The sequence below is a fragment of the Eutrema salsugineum genome, unplaced genomic scaffold (genome assembly GCF_000478725.1).
Source record: "Eutrema salsugineum unplaced genomic scaffold, Eutsalg1_0 scaffold_13, whole genome shotgun sequence".
Taxonomy (NCBI): Eukaryota; Viridiplantae; Streptophyta; class Magnoliopsida; order Brassicales; family Brassicaceae; genus Eutrema; species Eutrema salsugineum.
Window position 1 is genome coordinate 2,504,686 of NW_006256885.1, and position 10,380 is coordinate 2,515,065.

The window sequence follows — 10,380 nt, forward strand, 5'->3', positions numbered from 1 at the left end:
ATAATATAAACTTAATTTTTGTTTTTCTTGAATTTATTGAAATGTGAATTCATATTAATATCTTCTTCTTTTTTTTTTCTTTCAATAACAACTACAGAAAAAAATAGGAGAAACAAGTAAATTGGTAATGACAACAGAAGGAAATTGTAAAATGTTATATCAAAATAAAATAGATACTTGTCAGCGCATCAAAGCTTGTCTGTCCCTTTTCTATGTCAGCGTATGTCTGTGTAGCCGAGACATATGTTATCTTTTAGATCATCTGAGTTTTAAAGTTTTAATTTTTTTGTTTATTTGTTAATTTTTAGTAATTTTGGTTACACTCCAACAAAATGTGCTCCCACGTAAAGGTAGCATGCAGATCGCTCTTTCTTAACAAGAAACATCTATTAGATGAGGGAAAAAAAAGAAACATCTACTAGATATTTTTTTTTTTTTTCGTCTTTTCATGTAATGAAAGCCCAGCAACTTATAAGAGTTTTCGAAACCTAACCCACAGCTCTTCAATCATACATTTTAAATCCAACTAAAGCCTATTTATCTCTAACAGATAATTATCAAATATAACACAACACGTATTACATACGTGGAGGGCTAAAAGAAAGCTATGGATGAAACGTTGTCAACACCACATCATCGGAAAATAGCTTCGCCGGACCACCGATCTGATGATCTCCGACGGTGTTGTTGCAGAATTCCAGCAAATCGAGGATGTCTTCTTCGAAAACTAACCTTGTAAAACTCCATCTACAGACATTTTGAAGAAGATCCTAAATGAATGATGGACTCTTCTCTTCCATAAAATCACCTCCGATCATCACTATTTCATAGCTAATACCCTCTGCCTTAACAAAGGCATTTTAGAAGAGGATTTAGGGAGATTCTACTCCCAACCAAGAGAGAATGATACCAAATATTGGATTAGAGATTTCAACCATCATCGCCGGATCTGGGCCTCACCACTTCGTGCAAGAAGAGAAGCCAAACCTGTAGAATAGAGTTATAAAATCCGAATACAGAAATCTTTTTGCTTTATCATTTAGAAATCCAAACTGATCGATTCTTTTAATTGATAGAGATCTTTTCTTCACTAAGATTAGCGAAGATGATGACTTTATATATGAAGAATCGATCTGATGTAACAAAAGAAATCTGGAACGGAAAGATAAAATCCGATGAACGGAATACAGGAATCCGACTTAAAGAAATATGAAACAACAAAAGATCTTAAAGTCGGAATTATTATCCGATTTGATCGGAAAAACAAAGAAGAAAACTCTCACTCTCTGTGAAAGATTTTAGAGAGAGAACAGAGAGGTGACCTACCTCCGGCGAAACATCTACTAGATATAAGCAAGTACATTATTTTACCATCATTATGTGAAAGCCGAAGCCTGTGAAATTAAAGCAACCAAAGTATAATTTTGTGCAGTAATATTTAAAGAAAAAAAAAACATACTGTATAAAAGCCATAGAAGGCCATTGAATTCAACATCACAACACGAAAACCAAAACACAATGAATGGATTCCATCGTGTGATTGATTTAACATTCCCTGTTTTTATGTACACATCTTCCTTCTTTTTATCATCATCACTACTTCAATCGCTTTCGAAGTCGTCTTCATCTCCAAACGAGAACACAGATGCATCAGCCGCCACAACCTTGAACTCACTACTCTCTGAGCTCGACGCGTTGACCCCAGACCCAGTGGGTTTCTCTGTCGCTTCAGCCTTGCTAACCGTTCCTTGCACCGGCTCTGATGATCCCTTGTTTCCAGAAATAGACACTTTCTCGGTCGCAAGAGTCAGACCAGAGGTTTCATCTGCGCTCTGTTTGGATTGTGGGGTTTGAGAAGAAGCCGATGATGTGGTTTTGGTCGGACCAGTTGAGTCTGTTTCGTTATCAGAGAACACATCGTCCTTATCAGGGTTCTCTGTTTCTTTACTGGGTCCTGGAGCCGGTATGACACCCTCTACAGGGGAGGAATTAGCTGCTGAAGTTTCGTCGGGTGGCTTGGATGCTGTTTCAGAACTAGGGTTTGCAGGGATTGTTTGGTTAATATCAGCAAGAACAACTTCAACCATAAATCCAGGCGATGGTAGCTTCCTCTGTATTTGATTTAAGGATTAAACACAAAGAATTATCATTTCAAACCGACAAATTGATAGAGGAGCCCAACCTCGACTTAAACAAACAAAAGTCAAGCATTCAGTAATTACCTTGTCAAACCCGTCAAGTTCACTGGTTTTAAGAATCACTCTGTTTTCCATCATTGTCGTGTTTAACCAGCTGAGAATAAGATTACAGAAAAGCTAATTCGTGTGAGAAAAACAGAAAATCAAAGCTATATTGGTTAGGGATTTGGATCACGAGGAATTAGCTTCCGAACCAGTAAAAATCTCCTTGGCGATCGTGAAAATGGATTTTGAAGTCCCCAGCTAACTCCGTTAGACCGGGTTCTCCGGGTAGGGCAAAGACCATGACCCCTTTCTTTGGGGCACTGAACCAAAAGTCTTCAGGCTGCAAAAGCATGAAAGTTCCACTAAACCACACGATGCGAATTCATAAAGGCTTTAACGAAAAACTTGATAGCAATAGACAGTGGCTAACCGATAGATCCTTGGTTCTAGGATGCTTTTTCGTGGTAAAGAGAACACCTGCATATAAGTTACAAGAAGATATTAGCTCAGCATGATACTGGCTTTCTAAGTTGTCATGAAACATTGATCGTCCAACTCACCATTGTGATCTGAAATAGTGATGGATGGCCTGATCCAATAGGGACACCTATGGAGCCGGAATCCCCTAAGCATACACCTATATAAAAGGAATTGTACGATGTCAATACACAACTGTGTGCTATATTAAGGTATATGAACAAGCAGCTTACTTGCGGCCTGGTTGGTTTTCCCCGTTGAAGTAAGTCAATATTCGTTCAAAGTATTTCACATATCTCTACAAAATAATGATTAAACAGACTCACTAGTCAGCAGAAGAGCAAAGAACCTTTTTGACTATGTAACGTTAGCACAATATAGTTATATAATTCCAATACAAGACTTACAATTTGGCTAGGTAACACAAGCCCTTTTCCATCCACACATCGTTTCTGGTTGTAGAAGTCCATGCACTCTTCGGCAGTCGGAAAAAACTAAACAAGAGAAGGAACCATGATTGGTTTTGTGTGTTGGACTATGTTTATACAATGTTACGATAAATGCTTTACCTTCAGATACAGCAGAAGACTACATATCATGAGCCCAGTCCTCGCCATTCCAGCCTTACAGTGAACAACCACAACATTCTCTATGTCCTCCTTCAACCACGAATATGCACTTTGGCAAAATGAGGTAATCAAATGGATTGGTGGGCAATTGTGATCATCAAATGGGAAACTGGCGACCTGGAGGCAAAATTATTAGTGCAAAGAAAACAGATGTTTAGGGACAAAAATGAGTGGATGTAAGAAATGAGCAAATTATCCAAATCTTGTACGTACGCCACAAAGTACAGATTTTCTTTTATTGCCAATTGTTTCATAAGTAGCTCGGAGTTAAAGTAACTTGAGTGCAGTGAGTGATCTATGGAGCAAGTTTCTTTAATTTGACTAAGGCACTATTACTCGAGGAAGTCATATGTAGGTCAAATGCGAGGAAAAGAGGAAGAAAAAAGAATAGGGTATACTGTAACATACCTTCCCTTCAAATAGTGATACATCATACAACCTCTCTGAACAAAGATTGTAAACCTTGTATTTTCCCTATAATAAAAAGAAAGCAATTATAAGAATAGCTCAGAGCAGAACCTAAATATAAAGGCTGTAGCTACGCATCATATCTAAGTTACTTTCCAAAACTTAGATGGCAAGATGGCGTAACTAACACATTTCTAAAGGACTAGAAACACATTCGCTATTCTTGACATATGAACATCGAAAATTTTTTCTAACAAATTAGTAGTACTACCTTGTGTTGAGTTTCAAGAAAGTTAATAACTTCTTCCATCTGGTTGCGGTAGAAACCCTGCATAGATGTTTTGAACGAACATGGCCAGATTAACTTCGAACGAATCTGGCAGCAAAAACTAAAACTAAAATAGAGCATTACAAGCATACTAATTGACTCACTTCGACATATCCAAAAAAGCCAGAACTCATATCACCGGCAGGAAACCCCATAGCAATAATGTTCTCTGTTATGTAGGTCAAATCCAAATCAAACCCTCCTTCCTGAACCACAAGGCGAGCAAAAGAAAAACTTAACTTCAGATGCGGAAGCACGCTAGCATGGACGTAACTGGGTATCAAAACAGATGACACGAAATCTATAAACTGTACCTGGTATCTTCTTTTGTTCTGGGATACAGCGTGTCGAGCCTTGACCTGTACTGCCTTGACTGCATTCTTCGATGTATCTACCAAACCTTTCGTAATTGTGCCAATGAAACCTGGTTGTGTACCAGTTGAAGTTCCTTCTGTGGTCTCGTCTGGTTGAGGAGATTTCGGAGATAAACGAAGTCCTAACCCACTGGTGAATTTCGCAAAAGCAGACTTTTCAGTATTGTCGACATCAGAGTCGGCTCGTGTGGAAGAAAATGGCTGGGGAACTTTCAGATTTTTGGCCCATGTTGATATCCCAGAGGCAGACAGTTTTGATGCTACCCCTTTAGGTGAATCTTCGCTTCCAGCTTCTACAGAAGCAGGAGGAGGCTGACCATCTGGTATTCCAGCAGCTGGCAAATTTGGTGAATCAGATGACATAGTTTCTATCACTCGTAGAGTCTCTCAAAAGGAACACTAAAGCTTGATCTTGAATCCAAAATATGAATTATCAAAGTTCCAAATCCCCTCTTCTGCAGACATCACATCAAAAAAACTACATTGAGTAAGATAGTTTATAAATCTAATCTAAAAGTTCAGAATAAAAGAGACTTCAACTTCAAAATCAAGCTAAAACCTGGAGAATTTCTGATTTAGCACAACTGTTTCAAATCATTTGCCCTAAATCATCATTTCCGTGTTCTAATTCGCCTAAGAAGACCATTGTCCCGTTCTAAAACAGAACCAAACAAAATCTAAAGCCAATTAACTTAACACTATGCATAAACACCCATTTCAGCTTTGCCAAGAACATGCACATTCGACGAGTTACTCAAAGCTATTAAACAACAATTAATGGGCGATCACGACATGAACCTCATAAAGAAGCATCAAAGGCAGGTTAAACCTTAGAGCAAACCATCAAATCCAGAGAACCACAAATCAAATATTTGAAATCTCGAAACCAGATCAGAAAAGGGAATCAGAGAATCACAAAAATCAAGAGCAAATTGAAAACATCAAAAGCATAGGAGCTAGACAAAACCTCATAGATCGAGAACCAAATCCAAAGACATAAGGCTCCGTGGATGAAAATCGAACCGAACAAGTTAGAATTTGACGCGCGCGAGGTTAAGAAGGAGCTAGGGCTTGAGAATTTCAGATATTCGATAGATAGATTGGGGAAACGAAACACAGTATCGAGATCAAGTCACGTGAGAGTTTCGGTCAACATTAAATCAGTGCCGTTAGATCTACAGACGTTTAGATGGTTTTGGATCCGGATCGAACGTTGCACGTGGTGTCTCGAATTTACTTTTACATTCTAATTGAGATGGATCATTTTGGCTGAAGATGAAAAAAAAACACAGCAACAAAAGAACTTTAAAGGCTTTAAACAATTAAAATGTGATTGGTAGATGGACTTTAGAGTTTAGAGGCTGTAGAGAGTAGAGACTCTACCTATCTATGGAACAAATATCAGATTAGTAACGTTAAGACTTTTTTTCTCATTGGTAGAGCCGTGTTTGAGATTTCTCTAACTACAAGCGAGATAAAAAAATTGGCCATTTAAAATAAAATTGTTCTTTCAAACAAAACACGCATTAACATATTCACAAACCAATTAGACTAACTTAAATTTTGAAAAATTAGCCCCAAAAAAATATTTAACTCCTCCGGTCTTGAAACACATGCTTCATTAACTTGTGCTCAGACAGCTGGAAAGTTTGGCTGATAGCTTCAATGGCAACGCAGATCCTGTTCTTCGTGTTTTTGGATTAATAGCCACTGCATGTCACGAAGACGTTGTAATGGTGCTATGAGAGCTAAAGAACAACGACATCAACATCATTAGCCAATGATGAAATGGTTCCAATTTCTTGAAGGTGAAGAAGTCAAACTTTTTTTTAGTATTTTAATGGTTCTTTTGAGGTGAATCTTCTTTGTTTTTTACTTTTTACTATCGATTGTTTATTCTGGGCTCTGTCTTCTAAGCTTTAGGTGCTAAAATTTATAAAACTTTTGGGGCATCATATGTAATGTTTATAATTTCTTCACTTGATAGATCAAAACGTGGAAGGGTCGTCAACTTATTTGATTAAATCAGATTAGCTTTTCCTTGATTATTTGATTAATCACTACTGTTCTTTTTTAGCTTTTAGTTTTAGCTATGTTTACAAGGGTATAGAACTATAATTCAATATACAAGATGTGTCCCTTATAAGTGAATGTGTTACCAAAAAGAAAAGGTTTGTTGAGCCTTATGAAACGGCATTTACAAGTCAAATTTTTATTATTCGAGGAAGATTACATTAATGCTATGGAGTAAATATCTGATTCCTTCTTACACATTTACCGCAAGTCAAATCAGATCCAAGATAAACAAATTAAAATTAACGAGAGTAATCAAACTATGATCCAATCTTGAAGTGTCTAAAGACAAAAGACGAATCTTGGCAACTTGGGATTAAAAAGTTGAAAACAAATCGCTTCTTTATTCGATTAATCTCTCCTCAAGCGCTGCTTACAAGCACGTTTGTAGCCTTCGTGGACGCAATCGCTGGGCCTCGTGTCAAAGCTCTTACGCTGAACGGACTGTTTCCCTTCTGTCCACATCAAAATCCATAAACGAATCAGTCAAGTAAACATTAAAAAAAACAAAGTCTTTCACTTGTGCGAAAGTTCCAAATTTGGTGTCTTAACGACATCAAGAAAAAACTAACCATTCTACAAGTATTGGCCCTCAAATCACAGACAGGGTATGACTGAGGGCAGCAACTAGAGCCATCCTCGCAGCAAGTAGCTGACTCAAGCGGACAACATCCCCAGCTATAGCATTTGCCTTTGTACTCATAGAGACAACAACAAGTGGACTTGGCTGGACAAGTGTAAGACTTGTCACAAACAACAGGTGAAGGAGGTGGCGGTTTTGGTGGGTTCGAGCTCGATGATTTGGTAGGGTAAGATGCCATCATTGTCACACCGCATTTCCCGGCTGAGTCATCGATGTTACGCTCGAGCTTAATGTATCCGCTTTCTCCCCAGTTCGATCCCCATGAGTTACGAATAATCCAATAGTCTTGACCACTTGATGATCCGTATCCCACGGCTACAACACCATGGTCCAAAGCTGTACCACATGTTCCTGTAAACACACCCTGTGGAAACAAACATAATGAGTTGGATTTTTTTTTTCACAATCCTATGTGATAGATCAATCAAGGATTTTTGTTTAGCATTATTACGGATTTGTAAAGCTGGAAAGCTCGGCCACCGGCTTCAATGGCAACACTAATTGGTTGATTAGCGAGAGCTTTCTTCAAAGACTTCTCATCGTTTTGAGGAACATCCTCATAACCATCGATGGTAACAACACGTGTGTTCTTCTACAGGACAAAACAGAGCACATAACACCATAAGTATACTACCATAAATCAAAACATTGGCGTTTATAATCAGCGGTTTCTCTATACCTTGTCGGAATTGCACATGTTAACATCAGTTGCGGTGTAAGGGTAATCTTCCTCTGTGTCAATACCACCGTTTTTGATAATGAACTGAAAAGCATAGTCCATGAGACCACCACCACATCCACCATTGTAGCTCGTGTCACAATCAACAAGTTCTTGCTCCGACAAAGATATCAATTCTCCTGTCTTGATCTGGTTTATCCCTTCAACCGCACCAATCGCCGAAAACGCCCAACAACTTCCTATTCATTGTCAAAAACAAAACAAAAAAATCTCACATCAGCTCGGTTCCAAACACGAAACATAAAACGCTAGAATATAGCGGTTAAACCGCCAACGCAGTTCGCAGTCATACCACAGTTTCCTTGATTTTTGACTGGACCAACGGCGCCTTTCTGTCTCCAATCGACTTCATCAGGCAAAGAATCTCCTTCCTTGTACAAATACCTCTCACCCTTCACCGAATCTCTAGTCCTCTCCATCTTCCTCCTCAAGTAAATCGCTCGAAACTCTTCGTTCGTCAGATCCGCGAACCGGGTCAACCCGAGTTCGTAACTCTGACCCGGGACCGAATTATGCTCTTCCACGAACCTCAAGTTGTCCTTGAAGATCTGGAACCGTGTCTCTTTCTCTCCAAGACCATTATAGTTCTTACGATTCTCCACGAGCCACCGCTCGTACATCCGCCGCACTTGCGCCTCGTCCTGGATCGTCACCTTCGCCGTGACGCCGCCGAGAGATAGGGAAGTTAGTAACACCGAGAAGATCACGAGAGATAGGGTTATAAATCTGATTGGATTAGACATTTTTTGTTGTTGTTGTTGTTTTTGTTATGTTTCAATGAGATTTCTGCAACTGTTGCGCGAAGTATTTATAGAGGAGGAAACTTTTGTCGTCGAGAGAAATGGAGAGGGAGAGGGAGAGATTCGTTCTTCCTATTGGCTTGACGTGTTAATTTAATTTATTTATTTTTTTAAGAATAATTATAACAAATAACCAAATTTACACTCATATTTGCATATATAACTATATCTTGTAGATGATATTGACACTACAGAAATTTTTTTAATACCAAAAAATCCCTATAGCTATACTAGTCTATAACTATGTACCTACATACATTAACACATACATATCATTTCTTCTTCTCTCTCCTCTCGTTCTCCTTTCTCTTTTTTCCTTGCTTTCTCTTTCATCTCCCTATTTTCTCATGTTTCTATTATAATTTTTTTCACCTTCATCTTCAAGATCATCTTCTCAAAACAGTATTTCTCAACAATATCAAATCATAATCATTAGATTTGCTTATTGAAAAGTCAAATCCGAAATTTAATGGATATGATCAAAACTGGTAAAAATTCCAACTCCAATCTAAACTTTCAATCAAAAATTAACATTAGTTTGATTTCAAACTAGAAAAATCACCATAATTTCTCCATTGTTGATCAAAGTTCATTTTCTGACTTTCCTTATGAGGAAAACCAACTCTGTATTCAAAGTGTTATAACAACCGATCATATTGGTATTAACATATTTAATAATGTGTCTCTAGCTGAATTACTTTTATAAATTTATTTTTAGACTGCTAGCATATCTAATAGAATGCTCTATGTATTTGTAGCACTCTAACTACAAAAATAACACCTTTAACAATCTATATAATTCAATATTATTATCAATCTAACATATTTTTTACCTAGTAAATTATAATGTTAGACATCAATTTATATGTAATGTGCTAAATATATCAATAACATCTTTAATCATCTATATAATTCATTATTGTTATCAATCTAACATATTATTTACCTAGTAAATTATAATATTAGACGTTAATTTATATGTTATATGTTAAGTATATCAATAACATCTTTAATTATCTATATAACTCATTATTGTTATCAATCTAACACTATCTTTACCGTGTAAAACATAATATTATATGTAAATTTATAAGTTTATATATGATATAATAATTGTTAATCCATAACAAAATATATAACTCGTTATTATACTGTATATTGAAGTTAAATTTGGAATATATTGTGTGGTTGAGATTCATTGAAAGTAGATTTGAGCAGATTTTTTTATACCTACGAAAATTTTTGGTATCCTATGCAATAATTATAGCCATTGTCCACATAAAGACAAATTCATATGACAGATACAAAGAAGGACAAAATGGTATTTACTGATAACCATCGAAATAGTGTTTTGAGTTTCTAGTGGGCCCCTGGTCATTTTTGCAAATTCTATCAGTTTTTTGGTCATTTATTTAATTAACTCTTTTTTTAACACAACTTGATTTTTCTTAGTTATTTACTTATTTTGTATAAATTTAAAGGGTTTTTGCTAAAAATGACCTAAAACTTGATTTTGAATACAAAAGTAGACTTCTGATGTAATATTTAGCAAAAATAACCTAAAGGGATAGTGAAAAGACAATATACTCCTGTATGACCAAATAAAAAAACGGATGTCCTAATTACAGTTTAAACCCTGACGAAGTCTACTTTAAAGTAATAGAAGTCTACTAGTAGACTTCTAACATAGCTTATGAAGTCTACTGTATAATTAAATCATAAAATT

General features: G+C 36.7%; 2 protein-coding genes across 2 annotated transcripts; both read right to left on the reverse strand.

The window, feature by feature from the left end:
* Positions 1 to 1,376: 1,376 nt before the first annotated feature.
* On the reverse strand, positions 1,377 to 5,501 carry LOC18024782 (phosphatidylinositol 3,4,5-trisphosphate 3-phosphatase and protein-tyrosine-phosphatase PTEN2A). Its single transcript, XM_006406440.2, has 13 exons — positions 5,367 to 5,501; positions 4,340 to 4,854; positions 4,130 to 4,231; positions 3,969 to 4,025; positions 3,698 to 3,763; positions 3,230 to 3,406; positions 3,068 to 3,154; positions 2,894 to 2,958; positions 2,744 to 2,820; positions 2,614 to 2,660; positions 2,393 to 2,523; positions 2,223 to 2,292; positions 1,377 to 2,111 (listed from the first exon to the last, which is right to left on the reverse strand). The coding sequence occupies exons 2-13, from the start codon at positions 4,760 to 4,762 to the stop codon at positions 1,602 to 1,604; spliced, it is 1,812 nt and encodes a 603-aa protein (XP_006406503.1). The 5' UTR covers positions 4,763 to 4,854; positions 5,367 to 5,501; the 3' UTR covers positions 1,377 to 1,601.
* A 1,094-nt stretch (positions 5,502 to 6,595) lies between these two features.
* LOC18024783 (probable cysteine protease RD21C) lies at positions 6,596 to 8,641 on the reverse strand. Its single transcript, XM_006406441.2, has 5 exons — positions 8,147 to 8,641; positions 7,795 to 8,033; positions 7,567 to 7,707; positions 7,045 to 7,479; positions 6,596 to 6,927 (listed from the first exon to the last, which is right to left on the reverse strand). The coding sequence occupies exons 1-5, from the start codon at positions 8,595 to 8,597 to the stop codon at positions 6,835 to 6,837; spliced, it is 1,359 nt and encodes a 452-aa protein (XP_006406504.1). The 5' UTR covers positions 8,598 to 8,641; the 3' UTR covers positions 6,596 to 6,834.
* Between the last annotated feature and the right edge of the window lie 1,739 nt (positions 8,642 to 10,380).